The 24,249-nt window shown below is 44.2% G+C and overlaps 1 protein-coding gene across 4 annotated transcripts; it reads right to left on the bottom strand.

Annotated features, from left to right (window-relative positions):
* Positions 1–31: 31 nt before the first annotated feature.
* On the bottom strand, positions 32–23,423 carry MFF (mitochondrial fission factor). 4 transcript variants are annotated; one of them, XM_084267302.1, is made up of 9 exons: positions 23,242–23,423; positions 18,730–18,947; positions 17,315–17,487; positions 16,364–16,452; positions 12,657–12,731; positions 8,983–9,141; positions 3,787–3,849; positions 1,060–1,144; positions 32–711 (listed from the first exon to the last, which is right to left on the bottom strand). In XM_084267302.1, exons 2-9 carry the CDS (start codon positions 18,944–18,946, stop codon positions 580–582), a joined length of 993 nt encoding a protein of 330 aa, XP_084123428.1. In that variant the 5' UTR covers position 18,947; positions 23,242–23,423; the 3' UTR covers positions 32–579. The 4 variants fall into 4 exon arrangements, with proteins under 4 accessions (XP_084123428.1, XP_084123429.1, XP_084123430.1 ...); XM_084267303.1 differs by lacking the exon at positions 3,787–3,849; XM_084267304.1 differs by lacking the exons at positions 3,787–3,849; positions 8,983–9,141.
* Positions 23,424–24,249: the final 826 nt, after the last annotated feature.

The following is a 24,249-nucleotide window of genomic DNA, read 5'->3' as shown; positions in this document are numbered from 1 at the left end:
AAATGTATTACACACTTCTGGACAATCTGCATGTTAGCAAAGAATACCTTTTATTGTTTGACCTGAACATGTGCTTAAACAAGGGACACACTCAGGAAACAGGACACACTCCTGGAATATGGCACACCTCAAGCTACTCCGACTAAAGGACAACTAGTGCAATCACGTTTCATTGCATCTAAGGACAGAACAATAAAACCTACTTATTATTCCTTTGTTGTCACGTTTTTTCCACACCCATCCCCTTTGCTCTCTTCCCACCACAAGAAAAGATCCAGTGGTTATTCCTGTCAGTCACTGTCCTCACATTGCCCGAAGCAAACTGGGTACCGGCGGATCCGTATTTACAGGGAAGCATGCAAAGGAGGATGCTGCAAGTACCTGCAATGCAAATCTAGTACATACATTGGAACTGAACAGCAAGGTGTCCCTTTAACACTGCAGCTCTACAGCCTTGACCTGTGGTGGAAGGAAGTTTCCAGTGTATGAATTATAAAATAGCAACAATTCAGAAACAGAAACAAAGAGTTTTGCAAAGTGGGGTTTTTTATAACTATTAAATCTTTCTGAGAGCCGTGTCTAGCGCCGAAACCAGAGCCAGCTGTTGAGTAGCCAGAAAGCTACAGTGATGGAATACATGATCATTTCCCTTTTAGCACGCTCTTTGTTTTCTTCTTCCAGAAGTTGTAGGCGGCGATTAAGTTTGATTATCTAAAAATAAATAAAGGGGGTTTAATACTTCATTAAAATTTGCCAGGCTTTTTCTAAGGCTGAACAGCCAGCTAACATCAGTATCTCAGGCAGAAGGACTCCAAACACACAATCATTTGACTTCCCACCTTCCATCACCAGCGATCAGGCTTTGCTGCTGTCCCTAGTGAGCAGGGACAGTGGGACCCTCTGGATTCCCAGAGTGACACAGGGGTGTGAGGGCCAGCAGAGGTACAGACAGGATGCCTCACTGCATCTGTTAAGGATACCTTGCAGCCACTCAGAAAACCTGCCCCCCATTTTACTGCTACACCCTTTTTGTACTGTTAACTACTGCACTGTACATACCTGTCGTCTTAAGGAAGCGGCATCTACAACTGTCATGTCATCTGGTGTTCCCTCAAGTGTACTATCCAAGTTGGAAAGGCCATACCTGTCAAATAAGGGAGAGAGCTTAGCTGCCTTGTCCACACCAAGACTAGCAAGTACCATATTTTATCAACTTTCTAGCAGATGTATTTGCTGATGGGGATGGAGAAAAGAATTCCTTAACATTTTTTCCCAGCTTTTACAGAGTTGTCTGCTTCAGTAGGTTCCCAATGAAATAGAGCAGCGACACATAGGAAGGGGGCAGGTGTGGGACTGGATTTGGGTGTACTGCTCTCCAGCTTTAAACATTTTTGCAAGTTCTGCAGGCAGATGGGACTTCTTGCTGTTACCTGGCCTCTCAAAAGACTGTGTCTGGTTATTTAACTGATTAATGAAGCCTGAAAAAAAAATAAATCACCTGAGCTAAAGTTGCAAGAGACCCTGCAACAGATGAGAAACAACCAAATGAAGAGGCAGGAAGAACTGGGTGTATTACGCTCGGTACCTACTCAAGATATCCCAAGCGAGCACCTGCTGAGCCTCATGGTCTCAGTCACATGAACCTTTGCCTAAAATGCTGAGAACTGTGGAAATAAGGAGTCTGGGGCAGAGTCACTGCTTGCTGAACTTCATATGAATCTATAAGTTAGTGCCCAGAGCGTGTCTCTGTTTCCATAATGCAGCGACACAGAGAAAGCACCAGGCTAACTCCAGGGTAAGCCAATTCAATACAGAGTATTTATTCTCTGTTGGGAAGGGGCAGAAGCCTACATAAAGTGTGTGCTTTGATCATCCAAATGCTACATCTTAACCAGATTCTTTTCCAACAACTAACAGGTAAAAGCAGGTCCTGATGTCACACCTACCACTGCAGATCTCACTTCCCATTTTAAATCCCAAGTTTCCAGTGTTAGTTGCCCTTGACTTGCCTTCCCATCGGGATGGACCAGCTTAGGAAGTTGAACAAAACAACATCAAGGCTACAGAATTCACACCCCAGTACACCTACAAGGCTGTTAGCACTGACTGACAGTTAACAAATACCAGTAGAACTCCTGCAGAACACACTGAAGTGCAGACACTGTTTTGCACTGTGAGTTCTGCCATGGCTTTCAGCAGATGCCTACAGAATTCCCTCAGCTCTGGCAAGACACCACCCCCCCCCACCAAACAACTTGGCAAACATTTCCCTGTACCCTTGTTCATGAAGGTATTGTTTCTGAATAAGAATTCCTGGGAGTTGCCTTAGTCTGCACTTAGAGACCAGTGAGATCCTTGAGCAACCCCATATGAAAGACAGGAAGCTAATAGTGTTTTGAGCTGTGTTTCTTTGGGTTGGACAGTATGCAGGGAGGGGAAGCCTTCTCCAGGTGAGATCAGGGTAAAAACAGCTTTTTGTAAGGGAACAGCCAAACAAGCCATTGTCTGTCAACAGGCAAAGCTGGTTTGGAAACTCAATGAGGGACAACACAAAAGTTTTGGCAACTCCTTTTGTTAGAAACCCCATTTTCTCATTAAGGCTGTGACTGACTTGTTATTCTAATGATACTTCAAACATTCACTTAACTATATGCTGTTCATTGTAGTTCTTTCAGTTTGGGCAATATTAGGAAGACTGAAAGTACAGGGGGTTGGGTTTTTTAATGTATTCCCTCAGTGCTGTGAAGTTCATGTTGCTAACTCCAAGTTACTTTAAGAAAATAAACTTTTTGAATGTTTCTACTGTTAAAAAAATGTCTGAAGCTTTGATCACAGAAAATAAACCAAACTTTCCTTACTACTACAGGTCCTCTGAAAGCCAGAGGTTTCTGAGGAGGGTCTTTTTGTAACTTTTTTCCAAATGGTAGCAGATTGTTAAAAGAATTAGTAAATCCCAGCTGACCCACAGCATAGTTGTCCCTCACCACTTCTTGGGAAAGGCAGAAAGGCTCATTATTTCAGTGAGGTGGGCACACCTCCCTCCCAGGTCACAAGAATTTGATGCAGAGTCACAGTATGCCAGTGCTGCTTGACCAACTTCCAAACCATTCCAGGCACTAAATCAAGAGGGTTACTAGCAAGAAATCCCTTGAGATTATCTCTTGGGCCATTACAAACACTGAATTCCTGAGTTAGAGAAGAATCACCTGCTTGAATCCACTCCCTACTTCAGAGCAAACACCATCTCCCTTCTGATGAAGACACAGAAGTGCAGTGACAAATGGGAACAACAGATGTGCAAGGGACTAGTTTTTTTTCCTCCTTCAACCTGACCACAAGATTGTGTGTCAATCTTACAGCCAGTTCCACTGATATGACATCCATCTGCCAGGATAATGGCAGTGGAGAGGCATCTACCACTAAGAATCACAGGCACATTCCTGGGAACACCTGGAAAAAAAATAAGGTGATGCAAGTCCCAATTTTCTAGCAGTACAAGTCTGGAACTCACAGCTGAAGAGACAACAGTCACAGTGTCAGTCAAGAGCCCCCCCTCACACATTACTCTGACTCTGAGGTCTGCAGCACACAGGGTCTATTAGACAAGTGAGGTCTTTGCAGGTGACCTGGATGTTTGTAATAAAGGCCTGAACCACCTCAAGAGCAGAAAGGGAGGAGAGAAATGAGCATTGGTTTCAAGTAAGGGTGCTAGAAATAGGGCAACTCAAGTCTGAATTTTAGAATCTGAATTAGTGGGTCATGACTAACAAAAAAAAACCTCTTTACCTGGTGTTGTCATGATGAGGGTTAGAGGAAGTGGTAGCAGCTGACCCACCACGTAACACTGGCCTACAGCAGGGTTTTGTAGATAGAAAGCACAAGACAGAAACAGGAAATGACAAGAGGTAAAACATACAGAACAAAGGAACATCAAAATACTTCTACTGCATCATGTTTTAATACAATATATCTAGCTATTACTTCGTTGCAAGTTGCACTTTCAGATCTGACACACCCAAGTTGAACATTCAGTGCTGATTAGTGCTATGACATGTAGGCAAGTTTTTGATGATACAGCTTCATTTCTGGAAGACAAACTGTTGGAATAGAGATTTGGGCAGAGGTTCTTGGCCTTATAAACTAACCATAGGAAACCTCAGTTAAAAAAATTGAAAAATACACCCCCCCAACTAAAATCCCACCCAAAACCAACGCAAAAAAATATGTATCTACACATACTACTAAAGGCCTTTTCAATTATCCTCTCCTCCCTCTAGGGAAAGGAGAGATGTGTCTCTTCTTTATTCATCTATGCTGGATGCAGTTTAGAAAACCTGGGTCAGCAGCTGAAAAGATGTGCATCTCTCTAGGAAGAGTGACTAAAAGGTTCAGATATATGGTATCAACAGTCTTATAAGTGCTACTCCAAATTTATTTTCCTTTTCTTCTGAGGCAGAAAGGAAGAAAAGGCAGAGCTCTAAGTTGCTAACTAAATAATATCCATTAACCTTGCAGTAAGAAGTTGCTGTGTCCCAACTTACAGAAGACTGGATGCCAGCAGGACCTTCTGACATAGCTGGCACCATGCTCCAGCCAGCACCCTAAGTGAGCACAATGATTTTCCTTCTAGCACACAGGCCAGCCTGATGTGTTTTGCAAAACAGAGACCACTGTTCCCAATGCATACAATAACATCCTTACCTAAAGGCATGAGGTCCTGCAGAAAGTTATATAAAAGAAGTATTCCTATTTTTTAATCAGAGACATTATTCAGCCAGTGCCAAGTGCTGTCTGACAGACGCTAGGACTAAATATTTTGGCAAAAGCCTGAGAAATCCAGCAAGCAGCTGCCATGGAACAGGTGACAGAAATTCCCTGTGAACAGAAGTCACCTGTAATTAACTGGCAGATAGGTGGATGCCAGCTTGTCAGTATTCAGCAGGCATTTCCCCACCAGCTGACACAGGACAACAATATTTGGATTTTCTGTGATGAGAAAGGTCGCTCTCAAATGCTCACTAAACACTTGGCCTCTGGTATTGTGGCAAACAAAGCCTGACAGCTGCTGCAGAACTAAGGTGGGCACGTTGGCCTTCCCAAGGAAAGCCACTGGCCTGGGAGGGAGCTGAGGGCTACAGCAAGGAATGAAACTAGAGCACTTGGACCTGGGCAAACCAGGACCTGAATCTGAAGGCATGTCTTCAATCCCACTTCCCAACACAGCCAGGCTGTTAGGAAGCTGCACATGATTTCTTCCTGCTCTCTGCAGTTCATATTGTATTTCTTTACAGATGGACCCAAAGAGATCACTAGAATATTGCCCTGCCTCTCCCACACTTTCTCCTTGCTTGGTTTTATATCAACAACAAATCATTATGAGGATCACAGTGGCCTCATAACAGAGATCACCAATTCAGCAGCAAGTTGGTTTTGGGAAATACAGAATGCTCAACCATGAGGTGGTGCAGCTGTGACATACACAGTACGTTAAAACTTCACATTTTCTAGTGACTTCTGTCAATTCTATCCTAAACATTACCACATGAGCAGAAGCAGCCACAACTCTGAGGCCACATACACTCAACACTGAACTATTTCACTGCAATACAGCTGCAGTGCTGACCCATGAAGGGAATGCACAGTAATTCAACTTAATAACAGTGGGAAGACAGGAAATAGAGGCAATGACCAAACAAATCCGGTTTGTCTTCCTCTGCCTAAAGCAGATCAAGCAGTGGAAATGCCCCAGTAATGATGCAATCAGAAACACATGGTCTGGGATGAAAAGAACAAGCTTTGGACAATCTAGGTACCTGGGCCCAGGTTCCACCATGTCTGTGCGTGCACAGAGGGGACCGCAGCCAGCACGTTCTCTCTGCTCAGCAGAGGTAGGAGCTACATTCACCTCTCTGTGTCCTTTCAAACACCTCTGGAATCTCTGGAAGGCTGTAACATGGGGCACTATGTGGACTTTATGGACATGTCCTGATGTGACCTGGGTAAGCAGCTTCACTTCTCAAGCACAGGACGGATCAGCGCATTGAAGAATCGGTGACTGGATGGAACTGCCCCCCTCACTTGTGCTCCTGCTGTACCACCCCAACCCCAAGTCACACACAGCCCTCTGCAGTGGTCTTCACTTACACCCCAATTTGTTTCTAATGAAAAATATCACTAACTTGCTCAATAGAAAAAGCCATCTCAGGACAGCTCAGGATCTGCTCACGGGGATGATGTCTGGCATTTAAGAACAGCGGCTTCTCTAGAAGGGGCTACCCCAAAGAGAGGAAGGAGTATGAAATCCCATACTATTTTTCTCTCCTAAATAAAAAGGTTATCAACCCAAGACATGAAGAACAGTTCAGATAATGTATAGATTTCAATACAATGCTATTTGGATATAAAATCAACTTTTCCCCCTGCATTTAAGACAACACTAAGGTCTACTTAAATGTTTGTTTGTTTTGTTTGGGGGTTTTTTTGTTGCCTACATCATAAAAGATCAGTCTTCTAAGAGACACTAAATATCAGCCCTACTGTCAGTCACTGGACAGAAACTGGAATAGAGAAATGGTTAGAACTAGAAAACAAAACTGACCTATTGTCCTTGTCCAAGCTGAAGGAAATGCAAGAGTAAACAGACAGCGTGAGCAGGGGTCATTAAGTTGTTGCCCATTAAAGACAGCCCATTTTGCTAGCAGTGCTGGCTAAGCCAGGCATAACTCAGTACCTGCAGCAGCACAGTCAGCACCTACCATCAGCAGATTTAGTAGATTGGAAAGTATTTTGAAAAGAAGAGCAAGCTATGAAACAACTTTAAAATATTTCCAGTGAGTAACAGTCAGATCTTTTTCACTTTAAAAGATCTCTTCTAGTGTTAAGCATAAAATATTAAAATAGATAAGGTTTTGAGATAGAAAGCACATTACACAGAGCAAAAGAATACAGTGCAGGTTTGGAGCAATTTAAAATGAACAATATTTTGCAACCATGCATGTGGATCATCCAAATTTCACATTCCTACGCCAGCTGTAGAGTAACAGTGGGCATCTGAACACCCAGCCACAAAGAACACACTTCCACCTTACTGAAAAGTTTGGTGTTTTGGCAGCTCTCTGGTAATAGGTGACTAGAACCAGGTTTCCCCTTTCTTCTAGGAAGGGCAGTAATACCACCTCAAAAACTAACCTAAGCCAGGAAGAATAATGCAGCTTCTGAAGTATTCAGAACTCTGGAAAACTTCTGATGACAACCCTGTTGAAATGGCACACAGGCTGTTTGTGTGTGTGTGTCCTTTCCAGAACTGAGCAAAACATGGGCAAGAGTATGCTTAATGGGAGCCAGAATAAAACCTGTTAGCTTCACTGGAGGCTGGGGAAAGGGCTAGAATTTTAGTCTGTGTTTTAATAAAGACTCCTGGCACACTGTCTATAAGTGCTATTATTCACACACAGTACAAATGCTCCTGATCTGTGAGCTTTAATTTTGTAAACCAAAACCTTGTAATTCCATCTAATTTTTAATGTTGACAGGGAACAAGAGGTCATGCTGTCCAACTGTTGACAGGCATCAATATTTTAACAGCTGTGGCCTGGGAGTGCACAGAGTGAAGCATCCATATTGCAGCACTTGAAGGGGAACTATGCACCTACTTTTTATTTTATTTCTATTTTTCAAGTCCCAGGTTAAGGACACACAGGTCAGCTCGACTGGAGTTCTACACAATCAGGAATGTTAATATGGGCATTTATACACTGTTAGGTCAGCAAACATGCTGAGCCACAGGAGATCCCAGTTTGGAAAGTGACTGCCAATGCCCAGTCATCCACAGTAAGATTGGCTGGAGAGTCACATTTTATTACCAGGACAACTGCAGAGCAAATCATTCAACCTCACATTACAAAACACAGGGACTGATGCCTGGATCTTCACAACCAGAGGCAGATGGCAAACTGCAAAGCACTTGCTAGCACAGGCCATGCTGAAGGGCTGCAGGAGGAAGGAGCAGCTCCTCCCAGTGTTCTTGCCAGTTACCTCCTCTAATTGGATGCCTTGGCAAGCCCTCAGGGTCTCAGCTAGCCCTGCACTAGAGACTAACTGTGTGCAATTTCTACCTGACTCTGTGCTAGTGTACTGTGGAAATGAAAATGGATTTTGGTAAATGGACCTTGGCTTTGTCAGGCTTTATAAATGCTTCTATAGACGTGCCATTCTTGTAATGCTTACAAGTGCCCAAGCAACACAGCCCAAGCACACATCAGGTGGGCAATACTGCACTGAAGAGGATGGAAACACTGCACACTGAGTGTCCCCAGGTCTGCTTTGGCTCACTGCCTCTCAGAATATCAGCTTATCCATGAAAACAGACACAGCATTTATCAGGGGAGTGACCATCTCCAGGCTACACCCCCTTTCTTGCTCTTGGCATCCAGAAAAGTGGCCACCATCAGTCATGTATCAACCAGAGATAACTATTCCCAACAAACTGGAACAGCCTGAATTCCTGATGTTATTTAATGCAGTGCCCACAGTGCCTTGTGTAACATCTTACCCTGTTGCTGCACAGTTGTTCTTGTGCTTTAGGACATCAACCCAATCTTATTGATTTGCACCACTGCTCCCCAATGGGCAGCAGAAGACAAGGCTAATCATGTTTCAGGCTCAGTATCAATTGCAGAAAACACTGACAATCTGGGAACAGTGAAATCCCTTTCAGTCACAGGCTGACACTTCCCACTCCCACTTGTTATTTGGAAGGAAACCAAACCAATGCTGCATTTGGCTGAAACTGAAGCATTTTTGAAATGTGAATTTTGGACAATTGAATTGCTTATGAATAGTGAAAGCAAAGGAAAGCAAAAGCAAAATAGTTTCATGTCATTGCTTTATAAACAGAAACCAAAATCCACTGAAAAAAAACAAAGGAAAGAGACAATTAAAACCAAGCAGCAGAAGCTGGCAGAACCAGGGACAACCAATCACCTGCGGTTTTCATCCAGCACATCCAAGACCTGCTGGTAAGCCCTACGAGTGGAAGACTGGATAAACGACAAAATGCCACGGGCAGAGTAAAGGTTAGTTCCATCTTCAGGTAACAGACTGGCAGGACAGACACGAGCCTGTTGCAGTGATGGTGTCACACTGTTTGTACAAGCACAGTAAATGAAGAGAGAAATACTACAGTCAGATTTTAAATATTAAAAATAAAATTCAGATAGACCCCATTCCAAAATGCTTATTGCTTGCTTCTGGTTTTCCCTTCTCCCACCACTACAGGGTAACATTCCCCAGTTCCAGCAGCGTAGGGAGCATGAGCTATGGTCATATATGGTCTTCAGAAACAAGCACAAGTTGTAACAGGACACAGTTTTGATCAGTTACACGAGTTAGTTTTAGAAAGTCCTTGTCCGGCTGAATCGGTACCTGTTGATGTCAGTGTTCAGGTCCACACTGACATCAATCAGCAAAGTGTTTTTACAAGCATTAGCCTTAAAAAAAGAATTCTACCCATCATCTCTTCTTAAACCACAAGCCTTCTTCAATAAGGAGAATCTCAGAGACTCTCTTCAACAGAAGTTTTTCTTCAAGCTGTGACTAAAGAGCAGGGTAACATTTTCATCTGGATGTGAATAAAGTCTAAACACAACCACAAGAAACTCTAAAAATAAGAATTTATATCCCAGTGGCAACAAATTACATGACTGGAATTTTCTTTACTGTGATGTAAAAGTAATATTTAAAATACACAGGACAAATTCAAACACTACCACTTGCATTATACAAACCTCACCTCTATCAGACAGAGTAAGTTTTGGTCAAATGCTTTTCATTTGCTCATGTTTCTTTACAATCAACCTGACTTTACCCATATTGTCCTTTACACATCAACATTTGTTTTTTGAAATCAGGAAACTTTTAATTAAAGCTGAAATACTTTTTTAATAGGAAGTAATTCCTGTTAACTGAGTTGTAAATATTAACACAGATGCAAAACAGTGTGAGTCAATACACCCTTTAAATCTTGAAATAGTTTTTATTTCAAGATTAGCATCTCTAAGTCAACACATTTCCTTTTCTTGCCACTCATGCTTTGCTCCAACAGCTGCTGGAGTTACAATGCCAATCTCCCTGCTGTCAGCATTTTTAAGAAACTAAGCAAAGCATTAGTGGCTGAGTGCTTGGAAGCTGGGTTGATATTTGGATAACCTCTAGATGGGTCATAATTCTACAGCTACTGATTTTGCAGAGTTGCTCTGAAACTGGTGGCACCAGGATCAAAAAGATAAGGAAGAAAATTCAACTGAAAAGACAAAAAAAAAGATCCACAGATGTCACTTCACCCACAGAAGAGTTCAGCCATCCTGTGCTTCAGGAGAGGTGCAAGGGCAGCAGAGGCTGGTGTGTGGCTGACACTGGTCCTTATTTATTACCTGAGTGGCAAATGCTTTTTCATGGTGCTGTAGAGCACATTTGGACAAGTAAAAAGGAGAAGACATCAATTAACATCTATTTTGCTTCTTTGCAGCTTTTATCATTCTCCAAGACTTGTAGACTACACCTTTCCTTTCTATGTCTGGTAACTTCCACACTGCAGTCAGTGTGAGTGGTCACCCCCACACATCTTACTCTTGAATTGCACTGGAAATGCCAATATCCACTAGAAAAAAATAATCATCAAGAAGCAGGGGCAAGTATGAAAATATTGCCCCCCCAAAGTGAATCCATGAACATTTTGATGCCTTTGTGGATTTCCCAGCTTGGGGGAAACAAGGGAAGAGCTGAAGGCTCAAACTCATAACATGCTTTATATTAAAAGTAGTTTTTCCCTGTTCATCACTTCAGAGGTTTACAGAATAGGCTGAAGGATGGTTTAAAGAAAGGTAACAAACAGTATTTAGACATACTGCAGGTAGAAGATACTGTGGAATTGCTGGTGTCCAGAACAGCATTACTGTAAAGATCACAGTCATGTTATCTGCATACAAAGTCTTCTATAGATACTGAAAAGAAAAGAGTTCCAAAGAGCTACTGAACTAAAACTGCACAGAAGTCACACTTGCTGGTTAAATGGAAGTTCACACAGCCAGGAAAACACCAAGGCAGGCTTCTGAACTCGGTGATTCCTAACCTCACGGTCTAGTCCCTGGACTACTTTGTGCTCAGTGTTTTGTAGATGGCTTGTAAGAAAAAGCAGTTTCAAGAGGTTAATTCACTTTAAGCTACTATTTAATTCTTAGTTAAGAGAATATTTAGTCTCTTAGATGATTTAATTATTTAAATGATTATTTAAATCTCTTTGCTCCTAGACATGAGCTCAACTGCATGAGATTACTCACGTTTTCTCCACAAAGGCTATTGCTAACTTTAATCTCCTCCTCAATTGTGCAGTTTGAGGGATCTCTCTTCCTTTCTGACTGAAAGGGAGAATAATTTTATAAAGGGTTCACATGTCAGGATTGAGGAATATAGGGGTGGGGCAAGGAGGAGAGGAAAAAAAGCAAACTATTTTTAATTCTATGCTCCTTTTCAGAATTCAAATTTGTCCTGTACACAGGGGGCAGGTCTTTAGACTCTATCAGAGACCATGGAAAAGAAATGCTATAGAGGCAGATATCTGATACACAAATGAGCCCAGATGACACAAGAAAAAAAAAGGTTTTTAACATAAGGAAAATTCTCTAACATTTAGTATGACTACTTATCACTAGACACTGTAGCTATCTCCCCCTCTCTTCTCCATTTAGAGTTAAATGGTTTCAGTCCTAGGTATAAATTTGTTTCAAATTCCTGAAAAGAATTTTTATACACAGCTCCAGTCACTTATTTTAGCACTCCCTGGTTACAAACTCCAAAACACCCAACATGGAATTACAGAAATAACTATGGAAGAGCCCAGTAACAGTCTATTACATGCAGAGTTTTCAGCTTAGCAGTAATCTCCCCTAAAAACCTTCATGAACTACACAGGGTTTATTTCAGCTGTTTCTCTGACTTACAGTTCTGGCAGTATCCAATGAGAAGTACTGGGTTTAAGTAGCCAAGGTTACTTTAAACTGAACCCTACACACAGGCTGTATTCTCATTAAAGACATGCACACCATCACCTTTTTCCCCATGACTTGCATGAAGCACAGAATTTCTCAAACTGTGAAACTGAACTCTCTGGAGATCTACTTTTCCAAGGGAAAGGCTGGAGCAGGAAAAACATATTAAATGCAGTCCCCTTTTCCATGCATTTTTGGCAGTGGATTGACTTCTGATGCAGAAGTAGAATCTGTGCATTCAACACTGGCTGGCAATGGCCAACAAAAAGCTTGGTTTCTCCAGCGATTCAAACCCAGCCAGAGAACAAAGAATAAACCAAACAAACTTTTTTGAAATTTAGATTTTTCTTTACCAAGTGGTTCTTAGTTGGAGCTGTCCCTTTCCTTCTGCTGCCAGGTGTTTTTCCCTGTGTTCTTCACACAGGGAAACGACGTGGCAAAGTTTGAGAAACCCTGAAGCAAAATTAGAAACCACACATCCAGTGTAGCAAAGGCCATTTCAAGTTTTATGTTCTAAACTACAGGTACTTAGCCAGAAAATTAGTATTGCAGAAAGCTACATAATTAAAAGACACTCTTGATTTCCATAAACCAGGTAACATTCAGGCTTACGTGCAGTCCTGAGTCGAAAGAGGTGACTGGAACCGTGGCATTTTATTTCTTGGGACAGTATCTGATCTGTGCCACCTTGAATAATAATTGTAATGGCTTAAGTAAGCATCCTTATAAATAGAGGGATTGTCATTTAGAGAGCTATCATTATTGCTACATAGTTAGTTACTGTACAAGCATGTGCCTACTTATGAGTCTCAGCTTTTCTAAAAGCATTTGAGAATTATTGTCTCTACTAAAGCCCAACTCCCAAAGAATTCTCAGAACTGTCTCTGCATGCAAGTGGATGACAAGAAGACAAAAAGAACAGTAAATAAACAGCTACTTGTTCTATGTAGAGCACACTGTGATGATAGGGAGCCCAGCCAACTCTTCCACTCCAGTCTGACAACTTACTCCAGAATGTTTCAGTTTGTCACTTCACAGGGCAGAATTTTGTGCAGTATATCTGAACACTTTGTCCAGGAGGACAACAGCACCCCAGATTAAAACCTGAGTGTTACAGTCTTATTTAGAAAGCAAGAATTTGAAAAGGTAGTGCTCCATCTGCCTTTTCAATGGGGTCCTCATAACTGCACCCAAGTAGACTATCATGCCTATTAGGAAACTGAATCAAGGATGTAAGAAACAAGCATAAAAAAAAAACCAAACTAGTATTCTTTGGATAAAAATTAAGTATTTTAAGTAAAATGTGGCCTGCTTCCTATTTGAAGAGGTGAAGCAGATTCACACAAGAACAGGAAATAAGAGCTGATCTTTGTCAAGTTAGAGCACCATAACTTTTGTCACTGCAGCAGTAAAATACTTAGGCATAATACACACTTAAAAGTCAAATCAGTTTTGATAAAGCAACAATGTATCATTACAGTAATTGGAACAAACAGTTTTCAGCTGACAACACTCCAAAGCAGAACTTCAGCTGCAGCTGTGTGCCTTGTGGTTTGTACCACTGCAATAAACGTTTCAGGAGGTTGAAGGAGTTTCACTGTGATACAAACGAGGTAACAGGTGTACCATTACATCTCCTGTAGTGTGAAGGACACATCTGGAGTAGAAGTTATCTACTGAAATGATCTAATTTACCAAAAAGGAATCCAAGCTTAGAAGACATGCATCATGTTCACCACAAAGCTCTAACAGAAAGAGCAGCCTGTGAGCTAAGTGATGCTCAGAACCATCTGAGGTAGCGTAACTTACATCAAGCAAGTTTTTAGTGTTGCCTGTTTTGAGCCACACATTAACACTTCCACATGGGTAGCTTCTCTGAGTAGCTACCACACTGAACACAGAACACCACAGCATCAGTTCTGCTTGTGGAATCACTACTTCTGGTTATATTTGCATGAAACTTGGAATTACGTTTTTCCTCCTCTCCAATTTACAGTGCATGTTCCTGTGGGCCCACACTGTGAAGAAAGAAGAGCCAAGAGATACTTTTTCACCAAGTGCAAAGGCCTTCACTCTCCTGCATCTGTGTCAGCCATCCAACTTCCACTTTGAACACAGAGTTTTCAGAATCTGAATTCACAGAACATTGTCCTGCAGGTTGGCCAGGTGCACAGCCACATTCTCCACTTGGGAGACTGACAAAACCCAGATAAGGCAGGTTCAGCAGACTCAGCATCACTGGAAATGCCAAACCATGTTCAAAGTGGTTTCTTTTTTTGGGTGCCACTGAGTCAGACAATGCAAGGATGGCAGAACAAGAAGTCATTTCTAGGAGCCTCAAAGATTTCAAAGCAGACGATCTGCACATCAGGCACAGCACAACTCCTGTCATTTGAAAACAAGCACTGGAGAGGACAAGAGACAAATGACATTATAGTAAAATACATGATCTGCAGGTCAGCAAGTGTGGAATGCTGCAGTGAAGAAAGAGCTTTTTCCACATATGCAGCAGAGAGTGAAGATACAGCAGGCTCAAGATGAACTAGCTGTTATTTGCCATACAAAAAAAGAGATTCTGGATCAATCTGAAGTTTACATAAAGACTCACAGTAGAAACTGCTTGACACAGAAGTTTATTTCTCTGACAGACATTATGAAAGCACTAGTATGTCCATCAAGAGAGAAAAACTAATCTCTAGATGTATCATCACTTCCTGGCTTTTGTAAATGATAAACTGAGGCAGACAAGCTACTAGTTCTATCAGTTCACTGATCACACCCTGTGTAAGTTTAGAGGATTCCAGGTGTGTATTGTATTGCTAAGCCTCTGAAAGACTGCAAGTAGATTAATAAACTGTGACAGCAAATAATATTCAGACCATTTTAAACCAGTAATTCTCTATATAGCTACTGAGTGACAGCAAAATACACAGGAGAGTTATGATATTCAGGTTCAAGAAGCCCAAACATACGTGAGAAATCTAATAGCAAGACACATCCAGTTAGAGCTGATCTTGACAGTCTCTTGGATGGATGGCTGGGCAGGCAGAGCCCGTGACTTTCAGAAGACTAAACTAACCCAGGGAGAAAGGATAAAGTGGTTTAAAGCAATCACAAGAGCTGATATACCATTTGTTTTTCCTTTACAGATGTGAAAATGGTTTTGCCAGGTCAATATATGAGCATATATGACTTGGCAGACTTGAGTACTTAGACTATGTGCAATCTATAAGCTTGTATCAGCCAAAAGTCTGCTTAAGTAAGAAGGCACTGAAAAATATTTCCATGAAGATCAGGAGGAATGAAGGAGAACAACATGTCTGGAACATGATTCAGAGCCCATTTCATCAGTTTTAGACAAACCAATGGGTCAACAGATGTGTAGTACATACAGTACCTCCTACTGCCCCTGCTGTAGATAGAAGAAATCAGACATTTCTAGGACATAACTCACTTGATCTATTTTAGAACAAAAATAGGTAGACCCTAAGTAGGCCATGCCCTTATTTCCCTCTAATTACTGAAAATTAAGTTTATAGTGATTTAGCAACACAGCCTACATTGGGACAGATTAATCCCATCTTGTAGAACTTAGATATAAGATGTTTCAACAAGGGGAAGTATTCTTTATAGTAGCTGTACAGGTTTTAAGTGTTAGAATGCAAAATCAGTTATCGCCAGGTGGAAAAGTGCTGTCACTCAGAATAAACCTTGATTAATCAAAGCCTATTGTATCTAATAAAAATGCAGAAACCTGTATGTCTTCTGAAAGCACCACAAAAATTGCTACCTCAGATGGTATCATTGGGTGAAGTTGCTGATTCGAAATGCTGCTTGCCATGCTGGCCTCAAGAGATTGAGAGGTGTGCTCACAGATTCCAGTACAGACACCAGAGAAAAACTACTTATTCTAAAGAAACACATACTCCTTTTTCTATGGATGAAAAGCATTGCATATTATCTGCAGTGAGAGAACCAGAAACAATTTGATGGAGAAAAAACGAATTTTCCTGAAAATTCAAGGAAAAAAAGTTATACCAGTTTAGAAACTTGAAAAATCTCCTTAAGTAACAGTTCATGATAACTAGTGGGAAAAACATGAACCCACAAACACTCCCACCCATCCACTGCAAGAAGATACCTGACAAATGAGTCACCTCACTACAGAGAAAGCAAAGAAAGCAAGAAAAACGCTGCCCTTGTATTTAAAATTACGTACTGGCCACAAAGTAGAAAATATTAGTTGGAAAAAGATAAGAAACAAAGGAAATGCATGTCCCAGGTGTAGTTGTGCTGCCACACCCTGCTGCCCTACTCACATGGAATCATTCTGGGTCAGCTGGCCGTTCTGCCGAGCGGCGTTCTCGCTCATGGAACGTTCTCTCTTCAGTCTTCCCACCGAGCGGACCTGCACAAAAGGGCAGGAAGGAGGAGGTAAAAGGCAGGGAGTTCCAGGAGACACTTAATAACTTGCACTGGAGATCTGTAAGTTGGGTCTGCCCTCAGATACAGAGGCACTTTTGCATGGGCTTCACAGCGATTAGGAGGAAAACTACTGGTAACAGGATCCAGAACCAGCACGTGTAAAGCCAAGGCCCAGACTTACTGCAATCCTGTCCCTGTCTATCCATCTGATTTCACACCAAAAGTATCAACAAGGAGAATTTTGAGTATGTCAGAAAACAATATTACATTTAATATTACTTCCTATCACCAGAGATAAATATATTTCTACTGTATTTTTTGAGTCTATAGAACATGCAGCTTCACAAATACTTTTCAGTTTTAAGATGCCAGATATACACCATCCATCTGGATGCCTATGGCAAGCCACTCTCTGGAGCTGGTTTTCAGAGTTCTAACAAAACTCACTAATTCTCTGTGGTGGTACATCATCCAGCCATGAATTCCAAAGGCTAGCCAGACATGTTAAAAGAACCTTTGTTTTCTGACAGGCTGCAAATTAAAAAAAAAATTGTGACTTTCTCTTCAACCAAAAGGATTTTTCTGTTAAAAGTACTTTGACTTGTTCTAATTATGACTTCATTTTTTTAATACTTTGTAAGCTTACTGAGAGTGGTAACACCTTTCCACCTGGCAGTTAAATATGGAACATCAAAGTCCTAATTAGAACTACTACAGTGATCATGAAAATATTATTATATTTCCCAACTTATGTTAGCATCAAGCAGATCTGCACCACAGTACAGAAATCACTGGTCTTGAGTATAATGCTTCTCAACTAAGGAAAAAGCAAAATAGGTACTAGCCTCTTCGTTTTGAGGTGTCTGCTGTGGAGGTTTTTCCAGGTCCAAAAAGTCTAGTGGTTGATCACTAAGAGAAATAACACGGGGAGGAGTTTTCAATGCCAGTGGTTTGAACGGAGCAGACTGGAGAAGGTCAAGGTCTGGTGGTCTGGAAAATGGAATGTCTTCACTATTACCTGCAAGGACATCAGCTGTCAATATAAAGCAATCTGGTCCAAGGCCTGAGGGCTAATGTGCAAGTTCAGAAAGACATCACATCATTTCATTATTTGGCACAGTTAGGACACGTCAGTATACCTTCCTTTAACAGGGCTTGTATGCTAAAACTCTCAGCTAGACCACGTTAATTAGCACTTATTTGAGCAGTTACTCTGAAAAAAACCAATCCTGAGTAGTAATCCTGAGCAACATGCACTGTTATTGCAAACAATGGCACTTTTAATTTCAAGACATAGTCTTAGTAAAGGTGTATTTGTTAAAAACCCTGGGGGGTGTTAAGATGACATTCTTACAAAGAAAAAAAAAAACAAAATAAAAGAAAAAAAAGAGAAAAAAGCATGTTGCAAGTTGTAAGGCCTGCAGCAGTGCCAGGTCTGTCACCTTAAAGGCCATAACCATAAATGCTAAAGAAGTATCGATAAATTCCACCCCATCATAGACAGATCTTTAACATAGTCAGCATTCTGATTGTAATAAAATACATTTTGTATGGCTGACATATAGTACACCCCCAAGATTGCTATAGTTACTTTAGCTTATAGTTCATTAAGAAAAAGCAGGTGTAAAGAAAAGTCCCATAGTTTTTGGTTTTTATTCCAATAACGGTTTAGTGAGATGAAAAGTCAGCACTTCAACTTTCTGTTCATTATTAATTCATTAACAGTATCCTCTACAAGCTACAACAAATCATAGAATGGTTTGCAGTGGAAAGGACCTCAAAGCTCACCCAGCCCCAGTCCCCTGCCATGGGCAGGGACACCCTCCACTACCCCAGGCTGCCCAAAGCCCCATCCAACCTGGCCCTGAAGATTACCAGGGATCCAGGGGCAGCCACAGCTTCTCTGGGCAGCCTGTGCCAGGCCTCACCACCCTCACAGGGAAGGATTTCTTCCTTAGATCTAATCTAAATACCCCCTCCTTCAGCTTAAAGCCATCACCCCTTGCCCTGTCACTCCATACCTTTATAACCAGCCCATCCCCAGCTGTCCTGCAGGCCCCGCTACTCATGAAAGATTTTCAGAGTTTAAGAAACTTCCCAAGTCAAAATTGATGAGGAATAACTGCTTGAGACCCAGACAACATTTTACAAGGTTTTCTTTTAAGAGTACCACTCCATAGATGCGTTTCTGGCTGTGCACAAGTCTGGGGAACCGATTTAACTTCTCCCCAGTTCCCTCTCTACCGCGACGCAGACATACCTGCCACTACAATCCGCTCTGGGACCTGCATGGTTACACTGGTGTCTGGAAATCCTTCTTGGACACCCTTCTCCAGGTCAGCGTTCTGAGGAGCTACTTTGAGCTTTTCTGGGACCCTCATGCGCTGGCTGATGCCCTCAGTGTATTCCATCTCGTACTGCAGGCGATTGATTTCTGCCATCTCGGCCGCTGGGGAGGGGAACACAGCCCCACTCATCCTGGCAAAGGGAAAGCCAAAGCTGTAACAGCAGCACTGCAGGCTGGCAGGAAGCACCCAAAGGAAGCTCTGTGTGGCTTCTAGGCAAGTGCTGGGCTTGAACAGGCTTACTCAGAGAACCACAGAGTTGTAAGGGTTTGAAGGGACCTCAAGAGATGGAGTGCAACCCCCTGCCAAAGCAGGGTCCTTAGGACAGAAACAACTTGCATGATACAGCTTGTAGGGAGTGTGGTCACAAGGGGCTGAGAGTTGAGGGCAGTGACAGAAGAACAACATGATGCTGTAAGCAACCCTCTGAGTGACCTCAAATTGAGCTGTGGCAAAAGTCCCCAGAATCTCTGCATGTAACATACTATTCCCACACTGGCTGGAAGGAAAACAAACAAACAAACAAACCATTGGTAGGTAGGAACTCTTTTTGGGACTGGTAAGAACTGTGAAATGTTGATCTGGGTTTACACAGATCCAGTGTAGCAACATTTGGGAGAAAGGATATAAAGTCTTACAAATCTGTATGTTGAAGTCTGGGAATAAATGAAAGGGCTCAGTTTGGGTAGCAGCCTTTAGCTTGCTGTCACCCAGACCTCACTCCATCCTACAAGGACAAAGTTCCCTATCAACATCCTGTCAGATCAGCCTGAAAACCTGGCATGTTCATAACCCATCCCCAATCACAAGCAGTTCTGTGAACTTCAGAATTTTTCTGTAAATGGAAACCTTAGTCTTGCAGAACAGACAAAAAATGGGCAGAGATCAAAGCTTCATTTAAAATTAAAAAGGGTTTGCCAATACTTCATATATACATTTTCCTAAAAAGAGGGGAACTTCAAATGAAGCAGTGGGGGAATTTCTTACAAGCCAGGCTGCAAGAAAATAACTAACGTGGCAACTGCTGGGAGCCAGATCAAAGACAAAGACTGAGCTAAGTGGGGCTTCTGAGATTAGATTGAGAGAAAAAGAAGCCTAGAGCTCCACTTGTAGGTGAGCTGGGAAGAAGGGACTGCTGAAGGAAACTCTGATGGGTGATGGCTCAGACTGGGATGATGGTTAGGGGCTCAGTTAAGAGACACATCCTGGAGCTGTGCAGGGGCTCCCAGAGGAGACCACCCTGTAAAGAATACTCAGTTGTGAGAAACTTTTCATCCAGGCAGTGGCTGTAGGCACTTGTCAACAGCTCAGACTGGCATTACAGTTATTTTTAGATTTAGCATTGGGAGAAATACATACTTCTGTTCATGTATGTGCACACACAAGGTATGTCAGTGGAGTTATCCTGGCAAACTCACTGATGGGAAGCACAGCTTACTCTAGCAAGGACTCTTTCAGTGGTGTTCCTTGAAGTAGTTCCCTTAGTGAAGTGATCCAACCCAGCAAATCCTGCTGTTTTACCACTATAATTGCAACTGTGTTCTTCTACTGTGCTTGGCAGCAAGGCTGTGTCTCCTCTGTGTGTACTTTCCTAAGCAGAACAGGCAGAACTTGGCAACAAAATGTCTCAGTGCAGAGCACCTGGTGAGACAGACCACAAGCCATTCCTCCCACCACCACACAGAAGAAAGACTTGTGGTATTTATCAATAAAACCTCAAGCTAGTAGTAACCTTCAGACAACAAGGGGAAGCACACAGAAGAATCTGGATTGTGTAACGCTGTATTAAGTGCACACATTTAATATGATCAAGATGTGATCCACTTGGCAACCCAGCCTGGGATCCTCAGTGTTGTTTTCAGGACTTCAGATCACCACAGATCAAATGAAAGAATCTCATTCATCTCAAAGCCTCACTGCTCCACAGTAGGAGAACTGGGGGTCAGGGAAAAGACAAGGAGGTCACTGTTCTATGTAAACTTAAAAAAACAAAAGTTGAAAAAGAAATACCTGAAGTGATGCAGATTTAGTCTACCTGTATTAATTCTCACTGTTCATATGTATGAAGTGAAAGGAACTGGAACAACAGATTTAATTAGAAATAAACACTCTACAGAAGTTCAAGAGGTGCTTAAGCAGCTCTGTCACTTCAAAATTCTTAAGATTTCACATTGTCCCTACTCTTTGGTCTTGCAAACTAGATTTGCCCCTCTTGCAAGACAGAGGCTAGATCTGCCAGTGACATGAACAAAGTACACAGTCTTCTGATGCTCCACATTCCAGAAGCTGCTTTTTCATTTCAAAACATGGTCTATGATCAGTAAAGCATTTCTAAATTGATAAGAGTACAAATTATAATGTCAATAAAGAGAACAAAATTGAAGAACTTAAAAGTACCCAAAACATCTGCTGGCAAACACCTGCTTGATAAAAGGTGTTCAAGTGCTTCTTCACTTTCTCATTTTTAAACACCTGCCTGGCTCTGGCTTTGACCATCACGTATCACTACACTGCAGCAGGCTTTCCACCATAGCTTCCCTAAAGCCTGGCTCTGCTTTTGCACAAAAGTCTGCAGGACAGCTGCTTTCCAGCTGTAAGGTGAGACACACATACAACACAACAGTTGCTTTATAAAATCTTTATAAATTAAATATCACTGTGTAGGTTTAGCTGTACTTGCCAAGGACTTATAGATACAATACCTCAATGTCTTCCTACTCTTGTCTACTTCTCAACTACCTGATGTCACTGAGAATTGCATTTTCTGTCAAAGCTATTTCAATTCTTACCCCTTTTTAGAAGCAAAAGAAGAAACAGTGAGATTTTTGTAAGACAACTGAAAATATTTAAACAGAGCTTGTTAACAAACCCCCCTACTATTTAAAGGGAATGGAAATAAAAATCACATTTTCTGTAAGATGCTCTTGTTACACAAAGCATTTTACAGACAACATTAATAATAAATGAGGGAGGAGGATTTTAAAATTGATATTTACAGAACTAAGTAGCTCTAAAAAAGGCATGCAGAAGAGGTCCAAGAATGATGAAACAAGAAAAATACCATCAGAAATACAGGATAAATAAAGGACAGAGAGCACGCAGTGAATGCATTTAGCAAAATAGAAATGAGGGAGAAAATCCAAAGGAGGAAGAGTGAGCAAGAGGAGTTATATAAAGTGAATTATACATGTTCAGAAATACACAGGGTACCTCCTTCCTTAAACAGGAGCAAAGAGATGGGGGTGAAGCAACACATATCAGTCTCAAGGATGACTTTCTGTCAGCATTGTGGCAACAGTCAGACTTTGGCCATGCCTGTGCTGCTGCCACTGGGAACGTTATGCAGAGTGTGGATGTTGCCGTTGCTCTGAGATGTATGCAGCTGAGTGCTGGTAACAGTTCAGCTGTGCCAGCACCCAGAGCAGAGCAGGTTTTACAGACCACACAGCGCTGACTGGAACTTCTCCAGCTACTGCTCTCTGCTCCTGCTGTGGCCGCTCTACAGCCAGCCTGGCCAAGCGCACACCAACCACAGAACGCTCCCTTGGCAAGTACCTAGATAAGCCCTTGACAAGTACAAAGAGGAGAGGAGGACTCAGACCCAAAGTAAGGAAATGTACTCTAAGGGAGTCTCCAGTGTCAGAAGACGTGTCCCGGAGGCACCCGGGATGGGAGGCTATGGAGCCCCAGGGCACTAAGGGAGCAGAGTGAGGGCACCGGGCGGCAGGTGCAGGCTGCAGGCTCTTCTGTGCAGCACAGCCACACGTGCTCAACTCACATCACCATGCTCCCAGCCCCTAGGGGAGGGATGACATGAACTAACCACACACGAACAAGGCTGAGGGATCACAGAACGCTACAGGCCAGGAAACGTTAGGAGGAGAAGAGCTGTCCCACCCCGGCAGCCATTCCGCTGCAACACCCAGACAGCCGTCGTGCTGCGGCAGCATCACGAGCAGCGGGCCCGGCCGGAGGAAGGGGAACCGGGCGCTCAGGAGAGCCCGCAACCCGCGGCGAGCTCAACCCCCCAACCACCCCCCCGCCCCGGCACCCACGGCCACCCGAGAGCCCCCGCGGCTCCTCAAGGGCCGAGTCCCCTGAAGGCGCGTCCAGGGCCGCCGCCAGCCCCCAGCCGCGGCGCCGGAGGGAAGGGCGGCCGCCGACAAGACAGCCGGGAGAGGCGCCCGGGGCAGCCCGGGCAGCCGAAAGGTGCCCCGAGGTCGGGGAGGGCAGGGAGGGGTGGGGAAGGAGCCAGCTGCGAGCCGAGTGGAGCGGCAGGCACGGGGCGAAGAGCGGGACGGCGGCGGGAGGGGAAGGGGCTGAGGCGGCGGTGAGGGCGGGGGCGCACGGGCTCTTGCCCCGCGGCCGGGCTTACCCCCGGGGCGGCCCGGGGACGCTGCCGCCAGGCCCCGGCAGCCCGTACTCACCCCGAGCGGCGGGAAGGAGGCCGGCGAGCCCCTGCTCTGCCCTGCCAGGCCGCTCCTGCCGCGCTCCGGACCCTGGCGCTGCCTCCCGAGGCGAAGCGGGGCGGGGGGGACACACGTTAAGCGGCGCGGCGCTCTCTCAGCCCCCTCCTCAGGTAAGACGCAAAAGCCGGCCCGCTTGTCCCCATCGGGCTCCCGTAAGGGCTGCCGGGCCGGGGACCGCACACCACGTGACTGAAAGAGGGCGGAAGGGACTCTAGCTGACGCCTCACGTGCGAGGAAGCTGGAGGGCATCCATTTTTAGTGAGGGAAGGCGGGCGCCGCGCAGGCGCACTGGGAGGTGCCCGCAGGCCGCGGCAGAAGGTCAGCCGTGGGGTCGAGGCCGGGCGGGACGGGGCCCTGGGCGAGCGGCTGCCATGGGAGCGCGAAGGGCGGCGGGGAGCTGCACAGGCCAGCGCGGAGACTGCGGGGCGCGGCTCTGGGGCTTCTCTGCTCCGCCGCCCGGGAGCTGCCGTGCCTCCGCGGTAACGGGCGGCGCCCGTGAGGAAGCGCCCTCGGGCCGCGCTCGCTGTAAGGCCCCGCAGAGCCGCAACCCGCGGCGGCGGCCGCTCGCTCCTGCCGCAGCCGCGCCCTGAGCCCCCTCCGCCTTCGGGCGGGGTGACCCACACGCCTCGCAGGGCGCGCTGCGGCTTGTGTGTGACACACGGTGTATGTGGCGCGGCGCAGGAACGCGCAGTGAGGCGGTGACCGAGCGGAAGGCCTTGCAGTGTGCGCGCCGCGCCTGGCGTAGCCCCTCACAGCCAGCGCCCAGGCGCGTTCGCTGGAGGGGAGGCAGCTGCGCGCTGCTGGAGCCCCAGCGCTCGTCAGACCGCACCAGGGCTGTCCCGCGGAACCTCTCCCCTTGGTGTCAGTCGCCACTCCATTAGCGGGACGTAACATTTGTCAGCAGAGGTGGTTGACTGAGCCGCCCTGTCCTGCCTCACGAAACCCATCTTGTGCCTCGGTTCCGAC

The sequence above is a fragment of the Gallinula chloropus genome (assembly GCF_964237585.1).
Source record: "Gallinula chloropus genome assembly, chromosome: 8".
NCBI classification, from domain to species: Eukaryota; Metazoa; Chordata; class Aves; order Gruiformes; family Rallidae; genus Gallinula; species Gallinula chloropus.
The sequence above is the reverse complement of the archived record's forward strand: the minus strand, read 5'-3'. Positions and strand labels throughout refer to the sequence as shown.